This window comes from Pseudopipra pipra, chromosome 1, assembly GCF_036250125.1.
Source record: "Pseudopipra pipra isolate bDixPip1 chromosome 1, bDixPip1.hap1, whole genome shotgun sequence".
Taxonomy (NCBI): domain Eukaryota; kingdom Metazoa; phylum Chordata; class Aves; order Passeriformes; family Pipridae; genus Pseudopipra; species Pseudopipra pipra.
In genome coordinates this window covers 123,579,025-123,598,531 of record NC_087549.1, presented here as the reverse complement: position 1 = coordinate 123,598,531, position 19,507 = coordinate 123,579,025, and the positions used below count along the sequence as shown (strand labels likewise).

General features: G+C 39.3%; 1 protein-coding gene across 1 annotated transcript in view; it reads right to left on the bottom strand.

Annotated features, from left to right (window-relative positions):
• Positions 1 to 19,507, bottom strand: part of RAPGEF5 (Rap guanine nucleotide exchange factor 5) — a 160,428-nt gene that overhangs the window by 6,444 nt on the left and 134,477 nt on the right. Inside the window, exons 18-25 of the mRNA XM_064675282.1 lie at positions 18,926 to 19,023; positions 17,055 to 17,177; positions 15,754 to 15,932; positions 12,346 to 12,436; positions 9,662 to 9,712; positions 8,554 to 8,641; positions 5,165 to 5,229; positions 561 to 615 (exon numbers count right to left, since the gene is read on the bottom strand). Coding sequence (XP_064531352.1) covers positions 561 to 615; positions 5,165 to 5,229; positions 8,554 to 8,641; positions 9,662 to 9,712; positions 12,346 to 12,436; positions 15,754 to 15,932; positions 17,055 to 17,177; positions 18,926 to 19,023 — 750 coding nt within the window. The remainder of the gene's footprint in view (positions 1 to 560; positions 616 to 5,164; positions 5,230 to 8,553; positions 8,642 to 9,661; positions 9,713 to 12,345; positions 12,437 to 15,753; positions 15,933 to 17,054; positions 17,178 to 18,925; positions 19,024 to 19,507) is intronic.

The window sequence follows — 19,507 nt, the reverse complement described above, 5'->3', positions numbered from 1 at the left end:
ATCTTCATACCTTCTGGACTTCTCCAATTTTGTGAAATGACATTAGGAACCCAAAATAAGCAAACAGTTGTTCTTGGTGAAAAGCCAAGTGAAAAGCTGTGGTGATTAATGCCATATTTTAGCTACTGGAAGCCAAGACAGCTGTGAATCCATTACCAAAACACACAGACTGGTAGGAGATTGAGTTAACTTGGTCATAGCTGGGAAAGGGAGAAACAGCAGCATACACCAGAGGCCTCCATTATTAAGTACAGCTGGCACAGATCTTACACAGGGTTTTGAAGAGGTAGTAATTTTTGTAGGAAAATAATTTATTAAAGTTTGGAAGCTGTTTCTACAAACATTTTGTAAAGTAAAATTGCATCCATTTCTGTTATGCTGATCTTCCAACAACTATGCCCTCTCTTGCCAATTGGTTAAATAATTGTTGTCCACATTTTGCTGCTGTAGTAAACATGAGCAACTGAAAAGAAAACAGAGGAAAAACACCAAAACAAAACAACCAACAAACCCTCAAGGGCGTACAAATGCAAAATAAGTAGGAAATTTTGGCTACTCACCAAATTGGTTATTTCTGCAATGTCTCAAAGACCGAACAGTGTCTGCAATCATGTGCTGCAAAGAAAAGGCAAAAAACATTAGTGCGAAAACCTGAGACAGATTCTGTCATTAGAAAAGCCTGAGAAATCTCCTTGCCCTGCACTGTACAGCAAAAAGAAACTGTAGTAAGGTAGAAAACTAAGACAGCAGGAGAAACTTTGCTCTTTATCTTAGTGATACCATTTGATGAAATAGGGTTACTCTAGATGTCTTCTTGGTACCACCCTGATTAAATGAGAACAATTCCTTAAGAGCCCATGGGAAGTGGTCATGGAAAATAATCAAACAATTGCTCATTTTTGTTCCAGTGACTTTTATTAAACTGAAAGCCTACAGCAAGGAAGTCCTGAGGACTGGGTGAGTCCTCAGAGCTCAACCCCAGCTTTAGTGCATTATCCAGGATATTCTGTAGTCTGCAACCTCTCCTCCTGTCTCCACATGTCGTATAATTAGACTATAAGCCTCTTTGTGGCACAGACTACACCCCTTGGCATATACTTGTATAATGCCTAGCACAATCAGGTACCAGTATCAGCTAGGCAGTTTTCTGCAGTATAACCAGCACAAAAAAAAAAGCAGCCCGTAACCTAAATGCTGCAGAGCAAGCACCCTGACATCTCCGCAGGCATGTACCAAATAAGACTATCCTGTAGGTATGCTATTTTAACAAAAGCTGGTGCTAACAGGGATATTGGATCTTCACTTAGATTACGCAGAAGAAATAAAGGGTTTAAGTTCAGTTTGTCATTCAGGCTCAGGTCTTCAACTTACAAAAACTGGGACTGTTCACTACAAATCAGTGGAGTGGGTTCATTTTCCCTAGATACTACCCATAAAGTTCTTAAACCATTACTTTTCCTAATTTCACTGCTTCTGTGGCAACTCTTCACCAAATCTAGTAATTAATTGAAGCAAATTGCAGTTATCAGGCATGATCTGATAGCTCATGCAAACAGCTAATGCTCTTCTCATATCTCCCTCAAAAATGATCAGAGGTGGAAAGGATTAACTCTCTTGAGCAGACTATGTTTAAGACCAGAACGATGCAAAACAGCTCATCTCTCAACCCCCGGGAGAGGTTTACAAGGCTTCTCCACAGAAAAGCTTATCACAAGAGCACGTTTAATGGAAACTTCATATTCCTTTCATCAGTGAATCAAAATAATTTTTCTTGTTACCCGCTGTGATTCATTTGCCATGAAATCATGAATCTCTTGTGCTGATGTCCTTGCACTGTTTATAATGAAGTTCTAATGAGATGATCTAGATTTCCTGATCAATAGTGTGAGTACTGGGAGAGCTACAACTTCTACCAATGCTGCTACTGTGATGTTTTCCGGCATTTCCCTTCGCATTTGGGTTTTAGAAGTAAGAGAGGCCCTACTATCACACACACTGTAACTTTTTGTTGTTTCTTCTTTGTAGTCAGTCAGTGTGAGGGTCCATCCCAAGATTAGCTTCCAGAGGTGATGCTCTGGTAAGGGAAGAACCTCTCTGTGGAACACTTCGAGCAGAATCCCAAATCTCCCGGCTTTAGTAGCCTAATTAGGAATTTCTCTCTGTTTTCAGCTCTCTGGGATCCAAAAGTAATACAGAAAATCAGCCAATTTATCTGCAAAGCAAATGCTATCTCCTGGCTGTTTAAACAGGTGCATGCATACTGTTAGTGTGATGAGTAACACACCTTTAACTGCAAAAACTCAGGCTTGAGGGTTGCATAGATATTCGGGGGGTGGGGGTTGAGAACCCTCAGCTGCAGCACACAGTCCTTACAGATGAAGGTGCTAGGTAAGCTGGTGCTATCAAAAATGGTAATGGCCACTGACCTGTATTAGAGTTTGCTGAAGTGTGGATAAGATATGTCATTGCTAAGATATGGCTGGTGGCTGACTGGAGAAAAAAACCTGAAGAAACCGCCTTTTGGTGGTTTCTGACCAAGCAGCTCAGAAAACACCATGGAAATACCTTGAGATGTAACAGCATAAGACCATATTTTCATTTATTCCTTCAGATTCAGTTGAGGAAGTAAGTATGGTACCAAAAATCAATCTAATGCTCCTGTAGACTAGATTTTACCCAAAATGGAGTTAAATAAGCCACAGCAATCCCTTCACTTTTTCCTAAAGCTAGGTAACATTCCTGAGACAAAAGATCATTTCGCTGTCTTCTCTTTGCAAATTTCCTTCTTTGTATTTTGAATTAACTTTGTCTCCACTGCAATCACATCATGTCAAATCAAATTCAGTCATGGTAAGGTTGTTGAGGTCCAAGAATATAAAAGAAGTGGGGACTGTAGGGAGAAATAAGATCTTTTATTAAACCAACTAACATAGTTGGAAAAAATAATGGTTCAAACTGACAAGTCCTCCTTCAGACGAGATGTTTAATGCAAAAATGAAATATTTCAAAATACTGATCCAAACAGAGACACAAGAAACCATCTTTGTGTTGATATTCATAAGTAGAAACTCTACTCATTTATAACAGTAAGTTCCTTCCCCAAAGCAGTAAGCTGCTATGATAGAATAATTCTTTTATTCTTTTTCTGCAACAGCAAATTTGCAGGTGAGGTTCAGTGGCTTGATCCAAACCCAGCAGGAGTCAATGTCAATCCTAATTTTTCTCAGCAAAGGCCAGAAAGTGCTCAGCACTTCAGTGTTCAGTGCAGAATACCAAGGAAGACATTGTTCTTTGGGACAAAGCCCTTATAATTAGAAAAGAAACGTGGCCTGATGTATATGTGATAATGTGTGATGCATCTTGTTAGTTCATGCCCACTGACTAAATCCCTTAACAGTCAAATGAGCCAGTGTAATACCAGTGCACTGCCTGAGTTTCCACTACACTGATATTTAAATCTCTCCTAAGCCCTTACTTCCTAAGCTTGCACTATTGCCTGCATTCATATGTACACAGGGCTGCATAAGACAGCTCATTTCCGAGAGCGTGATCTGACTAATAATTTGGAGGAAGTGTCAATCTGAATAACCCTTACCCCACGACCATCACCTCAGACTCTCCCCCCTGCCACTTAAAATGCCCATTATCCATTTGAATGGAAAAGGTGAAATCCTGGCTCACTGAAGTCAATTAGCAAAGCTCTCACTGCCTCTGGAGACACAATGGTGACAGGAAGGACTGGAATTCTCACCCAGCAAGCCCAGCATACATTAACCATATACATGATTAAACAACAAACAAACAAACAAACAAGGTCTGCTAAGACTGAAACAAGAATTAGATCCTACATATTCACTAAACAAATATATGGGCCAGTGGGGGGATTTTAGTAACAATTATTGTGCATCAAGGGCTAGTTTAATTTACATGTTAATTGGATGTACTTCCAAGAGGCAATGAAGAAGAACATGCTAATGAGTTTTATGCAAACACCTAAAGGTCAAATAGTTAATGGACTTGGGACAAGAAAACCCTTTGTTAAATGCAAATCAGTGTTCTCCTAAATTCTGCAACAAGAAAAGGTACAGAAATCAAATAGAAAACACAAAAAAAAGGAGCTCAGGTTCAAAAGTCAAACTCTACATCTGCTTGTAAGTTGAAAGACAATGTGCATTATGATAGGATGTGAAAATAAGTTCAACATCTGGTTCATGAATAACTCCACGGTTGCATGTTCATACTCAAACAAGCGTAAACACATGGAGAAAATAGTTGGGAAGAATTCACAAGGCACAGCCATCTGTCCTGTGGCATGTCTAGAGCAATTGGGAAAAACCATTTTGGTTTCTTGATCAAATACTACAGGCCAACAAGAAAAACCCAACCAAACAAACCACCACCATCTTCACCACCAAAATAATCCAAACTTCTCTACTCCATCACTGTTCAGATATACAAATTTTGGCTTTGTGCTGTGAAAATATTATATATATAAAAAAAAGGCAAACTAGGGAAATCAAACCTCTATCAGTAATATTATGCCAGAGTAGATGTCATATGATGTCTAGAGTGAATGTGGCCAAAGATACAATGTCAGTAAGTGCCCTTATGCATAAAAGTTAAAATAGTGGTATTTACAGTCAGTTTAATTCATATTTCAGGCATTATTTTCTTCATAATCTAACCTAGATCAAAAAACTTCTCTTTCATTCAAAATCCCTGGAATTACCATATCAGTAGCAGGTGATAAAGCAGAGAAACCTTTTCTTAAGTGAGAGACTAGAGAAGCCTTGAGAAAAAAAAAAAGGAATGAAACATAATTCAGAGAAAGCTGAAGCAGAACTTAACTGATAAGAAATAGTCCACAAGGTGGTGCAAAGGAATTGATCTCAATCAGTAAAAAAATGAGTGGACTGTGTGATGGCCATTACTGGCTTAGACATTTTACAGAGAAGTGGAGGAGGAAAGAATGAGAAGAGAGAGGAGCAGAGGCAAAGGGCAGGGGAGATAGACTGTTGACTGTTTTCTCATGCTTGCTCTTTTTTACCCGTTTTTCTTCCTGATTCATCCAAAAGAAAACCTTTTAGTCTTACAAGATAAGGAAGGGAAAGGGAAGAATAGGACACGACTCTCTTGAAAAACAGGAAGGACAAAATTAGCTTACCAGCTTTTCAAAATTAACAAGGTTATCCAGAAATGTTTTATTTCCTTCATGGATGAATGTTACATCTGAAAAATAAAATAAAGGAAAAATAATTACTTTTCATGGTTTTGTTGTTTAATGCAAAGAAATAAAATGACTAAACAGCAACAAAAAGGAAAAAAAAGGAAAGTATCCCATTAAAGATTGACACACTACCTTATAACAGTGGAACAAAAGTCTAGTTTAATGATGACATGCAGAGATTATTAGACAACAACACTAGGTTGCAACAAGAGTATTTTCAAAAGGGAGCACGGATTTCTTATTAAACCTCGTCTGTGTTACTTCCAGGGTGCATAACATACAGGGAATGTTTGGGAGCACAGGAGGGCATCCAGAGGGATGGCCCTGCAGGGCATGGCTGCTCTCCACACACAGCGGTACTGGTCCAGATATGCTGCCCATGACTATGCCTGGGCTGGAGTTGGTCAGTCCCTGAGCCCAGAGCTCCATGGAGGCAGAGACTCCATGGGGGCAGAGCTACCAGATGCTGGAGCTGGCTCTGACACCCCTTCATCTCTCTCTGTGGGACACTGACTCTGAAGTCCTCCCCCTACAGCAATAGGTAGCCAGAGAGGTTAAGCACAAGGCACTAAACCAAAGTGTTATGGCTAGGAAAAAACACTTGTATGCAGTGTTGTTGGGAGAGAATTTGTGAAGGCAACAAAAAGGTCAGAGGAAAAGGAAAAGGTCTATATTTGACTCCAGGAAGAGAACTGAACACAGTGTAATGAACTGGAGGGGGGGGGGAATATCAGGCAAAATAAATGTTGCCAAGTTAACACTACAATTACAACAGTAGCTGGAGGTCATTTTCTCTGTTTTTCTAATGCATATTAGGACAGAAATCAGAACTATCTTGGGCATGAAATACAAAGAACATGAATAGATCTCCCATGGGGACGGAAGGTCTGACTCCAACAGTACATCTCCAGATTACTGAAAATACTAGCAGGAGCATCACCACCTATCAGATCTCTCCTGGATGTGTGGGTATCCAGGAGTGCCAGGAGGAGTCAGCACTATTGTAATGAGATGGCACTCCAATATCACTACTTCTTAAAAGTCACAGCTGTGTCTGCCAGCAGAAGAATTGCACAAACAGGACACCTCCCTCTGCGCAGAGGTGCCAACCTCCAGCCCACCAGTCTGTGCATCTCAGCATTTCTTCTGTGCTCATCCCCAGTACTCCCTCTGATGCCTACATGGACCTTGTGGTTTTGGGGGATTTTAGGACTGGAAACCCACAGCAAATGCTGGAAGATGCTTTGTCACCTCCCCTCTCCCTACACACACACACTCTTCACCCACCCCTACCTTTACCCTCCCCCAAAACAGCCCAACTAATTTATTTCCTTGGGTTTCAAAGACTCACTCTGTGCCTGAAGGGTATTTTGTAATTGCTTGGAATTGGAATGCTAACGGCTTCATGTGCTGCTGGAAACCCAGGGCTGGGACTCTTCCGAGGGGTGATGGAGAGTTCCTGTGCCCCCAGGGCAGCTGGGCTGGGGTCTCCCTGGGGCAGGCAAGATGCCAGCCTGGCCATGAGAGTCCAGCCGGCCCTCCTGAGCAAATGCAGAAAGCACAGCGTATGCTGGTGATGCCTCCAGCACCTCTCTGTCCCTGTGCAGCATCCTAAAAATCAGGGAGAAAGGAGGGAGCAGGACCCTCTACACCTCCTCTGCTGGGCTGCTTTGGGGCACCCAGGGAAAGGTACACAGAAAGGATACGACTTCAGGACACAGGCATTACTTGTCTCTATATGAATGCAGTTAAAAACTGTCCATCACTTCTAATGAAAAACTTATACTGGAAGCAGAAAATTCCACACAGCTTTTTAAGTCAATGAAAGCAACGTGTATATCTCTGAGGGCAGAAGGAACAGAAATTTGCTTTGCAGCCAACAACTAAGAGTCTAGATAAATTCAGTGGAGCAGAAAATTGCGTCTGAACTAGGTTGTAAGGGTATATCACAGTATTTTATTACACATTTGAAAAATCTGCCTGATTTTCAAAAGCTGTATCTGTATGCTATGAGAGCTCTGCATTTAAATTTAATTAACTTTTAAAAGGACACTCTGATGTTATTTTTCGTAATTGAAGAATCTTCATTTTTTTTAATTGAAACTACTTTTGTTCCTCTTGTGTTGAAATAGAGTAATTTGTTGAGTTACTAATGTTTTCTATTCTATCCAGGCCTATTTTACTGGTCTTGGAAATGACCTTAATACAAAGATGTTTGATATGGAGTAAAGTCCTTTGTACTGTGCAATACTTTGGGAATTACCAACCTTGGCAACATCTCCTTATGGACCACTGTATTGAAGGAAATTACTGCAATAATTTCAAAGTCTCCTTGCTATCTCCAATACATGCTAAAACAGAGAAGTTGCTTAGGTGTATGTTCTTATACACCATATTGTAGTGCTGTGCAGACATCATTGCTACAAGTGACTTGTTTATGTTTGCTGCCCTTGTTTGCAGTCAAGACATACTCCCGAACACCAGGAAAATATTGATTTTGAAGCCTTAATAATTGTATCCATCTGAATTAATGCAAACTGCTTTGATATGTGCAAAGAGGGGAAGTGTCTGATGGCTCCCGAACTGTCACCGACTGATCTGGAGAACTGCCTGCAAACATTTTACAGCAGCAGCAACAGCAGGTTGGGATACATGGCCTAAAGAGAATGCTTTCAGAATACAGGAGTAAACAAATGAATTTGCCATGTTCAAAGACAAGGCAGTTAATAATTAATGACCCTAAGACAATGGAAAATTTTAAACACTTGCTACTTAATTAGCTGCCCAGCTCACTGCATTAGCAAGTAGTTGCAGGTTCTTTTAAGAGATTTTTGTTTTTAAAAATAACTTTAGATAGTAAGATTTTTATTTATCTCTTTCATATCTACAAGAGACTTGAAAATCCCCTCCTCTCAGGACAGACAGACAGGGCAGGTTCTGCCTTCAGGGTGACACCAGGTAGGTTCACCCAAGAGAAGCAGGGAAGCACCTCTGAACAGGCATGTCAGAGTAGCAGCATGACCAAAGCCACTGGTGCAGGTCCATTTGGGGGCTTGCACTTGCTTCTCCACTGAAGAAGATGTGGCCAAAGCAGTGGCACATAGCTCTATCCACACCTGACAGGACAACATGAAGTTTGAAAACCTGTGTGAAAATTGCCATCTTCCTCCTGTCTTAAAAGGAAGTTGTTTATTATCCAGACCAAGTGCTATCTTGTAGATACCACTATATCTGTCACATACGTATCTTAAGACCACCTGAAGGAAAAATCACCTTTCACTTATTTTAATTAATGACAACAGAGAGCAGCCAAGCTTTAACATTACCTTTCAGAAGTAAGGGCATGAAGGGGATTTTCGGAGATTTCATTTTCTTGAATGCATCTCTGTAAGCTTTGTGATTCAGAGAAGGGTCCTACAAAACCATTTGAGTAATAGAGAGAAAAATCAATAGGCTATAAAAGAGCAATTCTAAATCCATTATGGGCTTATGATCTGAACATGATTTAGATATAAAAGATCTCTTTGGGAAACAAGGTAGCTCAAGGTTTTCTAAGCTAGGTGACATGCTAAACTGAACAGGAAACATAAACAGTGAAAGGAACAAAAGCAATTATGTTCCTCTAGATGAAGCAGTGCTAAAATGGGAGTAAGCTGCAGAACAGATTCACTTGGACTGCTCTGTAATTTCCCCACAAATTTCTATTAGCAAAATCTCTTACTATCCAGCATGAAAGGCATCCCAGAATGTATTGCTGATTAATTTCTTCTTAAAAAAACCCCCAAAATAATACCACCAAACAGCAACAAAAAAATAAAATAAAAAAATAAGTGACTGTGTGTCAGTGGCATTGTGTAGGCAATTCAAAATTAATCTAAATTTCCCATATAAATGAATATTTTTGCACACCAGCTCAGACAGAATCTTGAAAACACATTCATTTACTACAAACTACAAGTATAGAAGCATGACAGCTGTTAAGGGCCGGATCTCATGTTCCCCATTCCAGGCAGGGATCTCACCACCCACCCACTTCCATGACAGCCAGAGGAAACATTTGTTTATTTAGCTTTGATAATGCTGACAAAGACCCTCTACCTCAGATTTTGACTTTTTTTTTTTAAAACTTCAGCTGTCCTCTTTTTCTCCTGATTTGCAGCATGTTGCTTCAGATAAAGGCTAATAAACTACCAGAGCAAAAGAAGAGCTGGGGAACTGATACTACATTTGCCTCTCTCTGCCCTTCCTCCAACTGTCAGGAATACAGCCTCCTTCCTTTTTGTGTTTGGAGACCACCTCTGAGCTCTGGAGAGCCACGTGGCCTTGGGCAAATCATGGATCTGACAAGACAAGTTCCAGCTCAAGACAATAAATTAGGAAGAAAGAAGGCAAGTAAAGCAAGCAATGCTCTTCTGCTGTCAGCACGGTACTTACTGTCAAACTTTCAAGTTCAGTGAAAAGTTTCTTGAACTTCCCAGGAATTTTCTGAAGTGGGAAAAACAGATAAGGGAAAAAAAAAAAAGAGAAGTTGATTTAGGCAGAAAAATGCTGAGGCAATTTTTTCCATGAGACCGCCATGGCTGAAGTGCCTGCTAAAAGTACCAACAGGCAGTTAACCTCTGCTCCTCAGCTCCCAGAGCCCTAATTACACACCATGTTCAGTGCAATGCCAGTGAGGCACTGAGCCCCACAGCTTTGCCTCGGGGACCCTGCATCCTTCTTTTATGGAAACTGCTTGTTAGCATCCGGTTTTATTTTCTTCCCTACCTTCCACGCCTGCTGCAGTTATCTGAATATCTGTATCTACTTGGAAGCAGTAACACAGGCTGAGAATTCAGGAACTGTGATCACATGCAAGTTAAATAATTTGCTGTAATCAATCTTCCCCTAAAATATGGGTTCTAGAAATTAACAGGCATCACGCTCAGTGCTGTTTGATACACCACCCCAGTGCTGACCAGGGTGACTGCCACATGCTAGTGCCAAAGGGAGAGAACTTTCCTTAACAAACTGATTACCTCTGCTATCTCATCCTAATCCCACAGGGAGGTGCATAAAGAACTTTCTAAGGGAGCCCAGGCACAAAGTACCATCTTGCCCCACATGCCAACACCTGCTCTACTCCACAAACATCCACTTCCTTTCTCTATAAGATGTTTTAACGGATTCACCTTATTACACGCTACAATGTTCTACAATTTGAATTTTGCTACTGGTATTTCGGACTTGAGCAATGGTGTGTGTACCTTAAAATCTGTTTATTTTTTTTCCAACCATATTAGTTAGTCTAGTAAAAGATATCCCCTCTTAGTGCAAATCCTGTCTGGTCTTTGTCCTTAGATCCTGACAGCCCCAGTAACAATACCAAGAGAAAAGAGATTTAGAACAATTAGATTAAGTGGATGTGCTGTATGACTAAAATGCTAAAATAACTGCATATGGAATTGCAATTGCATTTTTTTATATCTTCAGTCAGGGAAAGTTAGACTTATTAAAACACTGGATACTGTAAAAAAGAAAAGATGAAGAAAATGCTTGGGAGCATACTACTTGTTTAAGAATTCAAGTGTGGAGCCAATATAATTTAGTGTCTTAATGGCTGCTTAAATTTAGGTTGTTTCATTTACATGTGTAAGTAATTATAATTAATTTATAAACATTGCTCTACTTTCTAGAAGTCACATTACTAATGCAAATAACCTTCTGCTTTTGAAATTTCCAGTGCAATGAAGTTTTACGAATAATAAAAAAAAAAGCGCATGACTTCATAAATATTTTACGCACAGAAACATGACATATTTACAATGATACATATGCAGATGCACTCTTTGTTCCGACAAGCAACATATTCTGTTCTTCCTGAGAGAAGTCCACCGGTAGCGCATGAGCTCCAGAGGTCTCAGCACACAGCAAATTTTGCATTTCTCTGTGCTGGAGAGATCTATACTTTTGCCACTCGGTGCCTTTGATACAATATTTGGTTTCTTCCACTCTCCTACCAAAGCCCAGAGAAATGGGATGAAGGCAACCTGTAACAGCAGGCCAGGGCAAATGTTCCCTAGAGAGGCGTTTCAGAAATATCAGAGACAAGGAGTTTCTGTATCATCGTTCTCAGGTATGTATTTTTCTCTAAAACTTTTACTTTATCTCTTATTTAAAGTTAGCTCTTACTTGCCTATCTGAGTTCCTGTAAACAGCCACTGTCCTTGTTTCTCTGTGTGTTGAAGCCACAGACATACGAGTTATGTTTCCATAGGCATAGTTTCAGCTAAAGGGGAAGACTCTGCTCTGGACAGTGTTAGGTTTCTATCTGGTTTCATTCATTGGTGCTCAAGAGTGTCTTTGAGGCAGAAGATCACAGCCCTTCACTTTGCATTACAGATTGATATTTTTTCAATACTGCCCATTTGTAGTGTTGGGGGCATGAAGGAGGGATAAGGCTTCATCCCATTACACTCAATTACTCCTTTCCCAATTTTGGTTCATCAGCAGATACACAGTAAGCCTGCAGATGCTATGACTCAATATGGATACCACTTGGATGGAAATGAAAAAGCCACAATATAAATACAGATCCCAGTGGGATTCTCCTCTAAACACACCCATGCCCTGTCTAGTAATGGTAGTTTCTTTAGCAAATAATCTCTGTTCTCCAGTATGCTCCTTATTCATGGCCCATTTCCTAACTTTGTTGTTCAAGATGAGCAGCTGCAAAAGAGCTGACACAGGAGAATTAAAGAGGGTTTATTTCAACATCAATGGATTTTTTAAATAAAATTATTCCATAAGAAAGTATTGTTTCTTTGGAGCCACCTTTGTAAGACTTTCTGTTTTGACACATACTTAAAATGCTAAGATAATTTACATGACTTATTTTGTTTTAAAAGGATAATATCTCCATGCTCTATTCTTATTTAAAACTCTGGAAGGACACATTTAGGGGTTTTTTTTAATATCAAAGGTTTCAGTTCTCAGAGAATTTTTTCCACCAACACTCACTCCATGTTTGATTTCCTCATGAAAAAACAATAATTAGAAAGAGAAGGTAATTCTCCAGTATGCAACCTTTGTGAGAAATGGTTTTGATGGTGTCTAAAAGATATAAAGATGCATCTTACCTCCCAGGTCTGAGACAGCCGGCTGACAGATGCAGTGTTGAGACCCATAACAATAGCGAAGAATGAATTCAGATTTCTTTGGGCTTTACAGCTGAGGAATAAAAATATGATTTTTTTGTACTCAGAATCAGAGATAAATGGAATTCACAGGTATCCTAGGTTACTGAGTCTCATTTCAACCCTCAGCACTAACATACAATCATCTTCCACATAACGAAGTCATTAAATGTCCTCTCATAACCACCTGCAGTCTAGGTGATGGGGTCTCTAGGAAGTTTTTTAGAAAACATTCTAGTGTTTCATCAACCCTGTTGTTGGCAGGTTATTTTTTTCCCTTTGCTGTCAAAAGTAATTTTCCCTTTTCAATGTTCAAGTTACTCCCAGCTGTCCTTTACCATACAGAATAATTCCCTGACCTCTATTCTGTTGTATAATAAATATTTTCCTCCCCTTTTTAATCTTTTCTGTAAATTGTACATTACTGGTTTGTTCGATTTCTCTTTGTGGTCTTGGCCTGCAATCTGCTTTTCCATATTGTTATTATCCTTCATTGAATTCTTTGTAATTTATTTTAACTTATGTGTTTCCTTCTTCACTACTTTCTCATGTAGTGAGACAGTGGGAAGGGAAGGAGAAACATAATTACTGTTTTGGCTCGAAGTTCTTACACCTTTCTCTTATGCAAGCATAAAACAAACAGCAAATTATTTATTTGAAACACCATCACATTTTGTCCTTTTAATTTGTCATCTATTATCACCCAAGGACCTCTGTCAGACTACTGTTCTTTACAATCATGCATTTATTTCTTCAGCTCAGTATTAGCATTCCGTAGCTGAATTACTTGGCATCTATCTAAATTAAATCTTATCCTACTGTTGTTTGCACATGCCACTAGACTCCTTAGATAATTCTTTTTTTTTCCTATCCTCCAATGCATTTGCAATCCTTCATCATTTTTATTGTCTGAAAATCTGATTAATGTTCAATTTACATATCCCTCTAAACTAGTTGTGGCTAGTACTGGTTCCAGTACAGGTCCCTACGGAATTTGCTTGATACCTCTATTCTTTGACATTTTACTATATGCAATTAGACCATGCTTATTTCTAGTCCATTTTCTAGTCCATTAGGAAATTTGAAATCCTGAAGCATTGAGTCCTTTTCAAACAAAAAGATTCTCCCTTCTCGTGCAGATTTTTCAAGACCACTGTAAATATACATGTGCATTTGCATGTGAGAGTGAGAATCCTCTTTTAGGATAATTTTAAGTACCAATGAATTCACTGTCTCCACTGGGATTTATCATCAGGGAAAAGCACATGCCAAGGCCTTAGCCTGGAAAATCACCAGCACTTGTTACAAGTTTTATAAAGCCTGCACTTATCACTGTGTACTATCTTGAGATGGTGTATTTCTCACTTCACTTCAGCTGTCTTAAAGTTAATCCTAACTTTGTTGCTTAGAGTCCTTTTATCATTAAAGTCACACAGCTCCCAAAGACAATTCATTTCAAAACAAGGAAGGTGTCCAATGCAGCCTGCATAAACTGTCTGTTGGGTGGGCCCAGTTCTCACAGCAAGCTGTAGAGAGAAGGTATGTCTTTTACAGTGAGCCACTGCTTGGGGAGCAAGAAGGCTGCTGTTGTCATCTGTTTATTCTGACCCTACATTGACTTGTTTCTGTAACTCCACAGGATATTAATTTCTAATAACATGCTAATTAATTTTCTTTAATGAATCATTTGTTTTCTCTTTTAGACTACTCATCAACAGAAGCATATGTATTTGTGTTTCAAAAACTTTGTCTTCCTTTTATGTATTGACACACTCGAGTAAAAGCCTTCCATTTTCTTCAGGCATTCCTGAACAGCGAAGCACACAGATGTTGAACATGAAATCTTAGTCCTGGTGCTCTCCTGACAGGAGGAAAATCATAGACAAAGCTTCCTGGCTGAATCTAGGAGCAGAGATTAGGGAGCAGCCAAAGCTGTTCACAGCTCCCTACCTCTCTGCCTTAAGTCATAAACAAAACAGCAGGGCTGCTTGGTTTGTGCCTCAGGATAAGAGTCCTGTGCTTAGCACACCCTCCTTCCACCCTAATTGTTCCTCTTTCATCAACTCTTCCAGAACTGATGAGATATGATAATGTGTTCTTTTAGAAAGCAGCTTTTCTGATTAAAAAAAAATCCCAAGAAAACTACACACTCATTTTATCATCTACATGCTACAATGATGGCTGCTTCTGCTGTACACTGGGAGACCCTGTCTGCCATTTACTGACAACTGTATTTAGTATCCATAACTTTGGCTTTTCACATAACCGGATGGAATCAATTCAAATAGAGCAACATTTTAGTCTGGTGACAAATATGTCCTTATTCATGTGGGACAGACATGAAATTTTTCCTGGGATGCAAATTAACGCTACTGTGGTGCAAGCAAGGCACACAGAACCAACTGGGTTTTGATGTAATTGGATCAAACTTGCCCATCGATATGGCAGAAAATGAACATATTACTGGATACTATACAACTTGCAAACTAAATCAGATCACATTTATGAGTTACACTAGATTAGATTAGAAGAATTAATTTCTCTGATGGCACTGCTTCAGCAAAGAACAGTCCTTTGTATGTAAGTGCCTTGCAAATTAAGTCAAACCAGTCGATGAAGGGAACAAATTATACATTTTCCATGAACATGCATACTCAAATATTGTAGAAGTCCAGCAAGTGGAGAGAGAAGTGAGGATGGTTGCACATAGTTAAATTGCTCCATTTCCTTGGTTACTAAGACAGAGTGATTACAGAGAAAAGAACTCTCTGTGAATAGTACATATTTGTATTCTGTTGCAAGGTATAGTACTATTCAATACCAGTGGAAGAACAGACTGTCAAATCTAATCAATAAAGAAACCCACCCCTCCAATATATAAAAGTATTCCAGAGAAGATTAGAAGGGTTATGAAGGGAATGCCCCTTTGTAGCAACCAGCTTACTGCAGTTAAGTTTAGAGGTAGGGCTTTCAAGTTGATAGCAGTTTTTTTTGGTTTCCAGGTAGTTTTTGGTAAATGACTGTTTTGCAGCTCAAATAGTTCTGTCAAATGGTCCTCAGGTTATCTCGGCTAAGAAAGGAGCTATCTCTGCACCACCAGGGATGTTGCAGTTGACACTGCAGATACAGCAGCTAAACTGCAGGGAAAGCTTTGAGCAGCATATACTTTACCAGGTCTAGTTTTGGCCAGTGATTGCTATTGTTATTTATGGAGTGTTTTATCTAGGTATGCTTACTACACTAACAAAACACAGGATGACAAATTAGTTTTCTTTCATTGCTTTTGCACCTATCCCTCCCCAAATAAAGCATGTGGATTCAAGGATTTTTGTTGCAACTTTAGTAACTTACTGGGCAGCAATCTTGATGAACTTTTTGACTAGCTGCACACGTTTGCAGAGCTGGTTACAGAGGAGTATCTCGGTGGCAACCCAAAGCTGGACCTCGTTGCATCTTTGAAGCAGAAGACTGAGATTCTCAGTGTTTTCAGCATTGCCCTGTCTGCTGAATGTGAAGTATATCAGCTCTTGCTGGAAGATATTGACAGCATTATTAGGGATATAAAAACAATTTAAATGTAAATGAACTATAAATTATTTAGAAGCACGTTTTTGAAACAAGATCTGGTCACAAATGACTATTTTTTCATTATCCATGAGCCAATCACAAATGATTAAGGTTTGTCTTAGCAAAGTCTAGAGACTTATTACAGATGGCAGGTGGACTGGAAGTCCTGCAATATATGCTTTTCTTGTAAGATTTCCTGCAACTCCACTTCTGGCTACAGCCAGGTATAAGACATAAACAATCTTTTTCTGTATTTCACTACTTCTGTTACAGTATGAAAAAGTATCCATATCAGATCATTGTAGAATCTGAAAAATTTCCATTCAAATTTTTTTCCAAATTAGCCAATTTTTCATCCACAGAGGTGGGGGTCTTCATTTCTGTGCAAAAAACCCCCAGATTTGGCCTGCTCCAAATTTGAAATGTCTAACCTGAATAAAAGAACCTGAAATAAAAGATCATGGAAAGCATCCGATGAGAAGCAAGGGAATTTTCCATTCACTTTGTCAGAAAACCCACATGCTTTTCAATGAATGATATTTTCAAGTGACATTTTTTACTGTTAACTGTGTATTTTACTCAGCAGCTCACACCAAAACCTATCAAAGTCATTGAAACAATCCAATGGGCCCTGAAGTGGGCCATTAGCTCTTTAGTAAAGCCTGCCCAGTATTTTTCATCTCACTGAAGCCTAACAAGAACAGTGACATGACCATCTAAAATGCTGAAACTGTCAATTCTTTTGTGGATAAAGTGGTATCTAAGACAACTATTTGTGGAGTCCTGTATGTACTGAAACACTATGAAGTGCACAAAACATTTTGCATATACAACATATTCAGACAGACTGTTTTTTGAAGAATAATCATGGTCTTTTACTCTCTTGAGGCAAATCCAATAAAATGCACCAGGTATACCAGTGAATATATGAAATGCCCCAATACAGGAAAGTTAAAAACCTTTGACAATTTTCTTCAGTATCAAGGATTGCAACACATCTCTTGGACCACCCACCACTACTGACAGCTGCCAAATCATGTTGTTATGAGAGTAATATACCTGGAAGTGGATGAGGTGCTTCTTACCTCATGAATTGCATTGAAGAGGCTCCAGTCAAAATTTGTCAATTCTAATGCAAGATCCCAGGTGTTGATTCCCAAAATCCTCACGGACCTTTGCTGCAATTCCTCATTTTCAGCAAATGGATTCTAAATAAACAGCCAAGAGCAAAAAAATCCTCAGGAAATGCCAAAAGTTCTGCAATGAAATTGCTATTGGACTAAGGTACCAAACAGAGCCGACTAAGTCATCTTCTCTAAGTACACTTTAAGGGTTTTTTTTTCCCACTAATCAAAAACAGCTTGGGAAATGGGTCAATAGGATCAATGGTTTGCTATTGGAGAGGAAAGCCTTCTCCTTCTCCCTCTTTCTCTAAACCTTGAATATAAAACACTGACCAAGCAGACAGCATAATGAAAGTAAAATCCCTGAAAACATCAGAAAATAAAATCTGAATTCAGACACCAGGAAATTTTGAATTATAAGATAAAAGAATCATTCTGCAAACACATCAGATTTAGAATAAATACACACAACTTGCCCTCCAATCCACTTTTACAAATAACATAAATCCATACATTTTATGATTAATCTATGCCAAATATAATCAACAAAGAATAAAAACACTGTGTGTCCCGATTCATCAAAGTTACTTAGTGTATTACTGTGGAGAGCAGTGGTACTACTGGTGTTCAGGGTCATTTGACATTTCCATTATTAGCTTGGATTTTCAAAGTTTTGCATTTCTCTTGGGTTTTTTAACCTCATCGGGCTGAAACTTGGCACACGAACCATCTGCCAACATGAAAAATTGTTCTTATCGGTTAAGCCATTACTTTGGTGCTACATTTCTGACAGTTACAGCAAGTTTTGCAATTTTTATTACGTAGCTAATGAAACTAGGTTGGCTGTCACCTGTCTGCACTGGAAACGTTCCCTTAATATTCACATTTTCAGAAGTGGCTTGAACGCTGGTGATAATGGGGATGACAGATTACAATGATAGCGGAATGTCAGCTCTTCGGGGCACATTGATCCAACAAAATGTAAATAGACATTTCTCATCCTGAGGATGAATGCACAGATCCTAGAGCTACTGACAACACATAACAGTCAGTTGTGATACAGTTCCTGCTCTTTCCTTGAAATGTCTGCATAATTAGCAGAAAGCTATTGAAAGAGCAATTCTCTCAGCGCCTGACTGTGCCTGCCTCACTAGGGTTTTGGGAAATCATAGCAGAGAGAGAGTTTGCAATCCCTGTTTCTGAAGACAGAGGGAAGGATGAAAGAGACCTGCTTCCTCCCAACCCATTCCCCTCCCCAGCCCCAGTGAGAGGATGGAGAGACAGACAGATAGAAGGAAGAAAAGAGGACATACCACCAGCAATATATGCCAGCCACAGACTGACCATGTGGCTGCCACAACACTGGGGTCACACTGACACCTAGTAATTTTGGTGGAACTCACACAGCATCCACTTCTACATGTAATTCCATGGACTTTGCCCACCACTTTGTATGATTGTGTACCAGCCACTTTAAGTGTTACAGAGGCACAAGGCGGGGGGGGGGAAGTCACAAGAGCCCTGAATAATCCTCATCCCATCCATTTCTGTACAAACACAGGTCAGCTTTTCCAGGCTGATGTAGATTGAAAGATTTAAGCTGTACAGAAGCTTTGGTCTATTTGAAACTGATGAACAAATTCCATTACTGTTCAGTCAAATAACTTCTGTCAATGACAGATTTTTTTTTTAGGTGTAGAACAGCTAAGTAAGCTTTACTAAGGAAGCAAGAAATAAATTCTGCATTGAAAAAGCCCTCTGAGAGGAATATTAAGTTTATAATTTGGAGTCAGACAAATAAAAAATGGGAAGTATAGAATACTGATCCTTACCAAAGAATCAGTTAGATCTTTTCGGTAGACAAACATACGACTGGATGACTCCAAAGATTTTGAGATAGCCAAGTCATTTGGTTGTAGTTCTTGTTTTTCTGTAAAAACAGCAAACAAAACACAAAAGTTTCAGAACAGGAGTAAAAGCTGTAAGTGAGAAAAAAGGTACAATTATATTTGCAAAACCACATCAATTTCTAAGAAGGTAATAGCATCAAATTCAGTCCCAGTGGGAGCCATCACCTCCACCCTGTTCAGTCATAATAAAGGCAAGATGTCTCTGATAGACTAGAGCACAAAAACTTTCTGCTTTCAACCTGCACTCCACATAGGATAGAACAGAAATAAACCCTTAAATCATCTACTCTAACCTCCTGTCCCTTATAGAACATTTCATTGCAACACAGTGTATCTACTGTAAATATTTTTTTCGAGCAGAGCGTCTCAGCCTCCAGAGACTGAGCTGTTGCATGTCACTGGCAGACAAAACCAGAGGTGGAGATGTCAGCAGTAGCCACAGCTCATCAACAGGAAAAGAACTTTAAAGGATACCAACACCATTAAATTCAACCCACAGAGCAG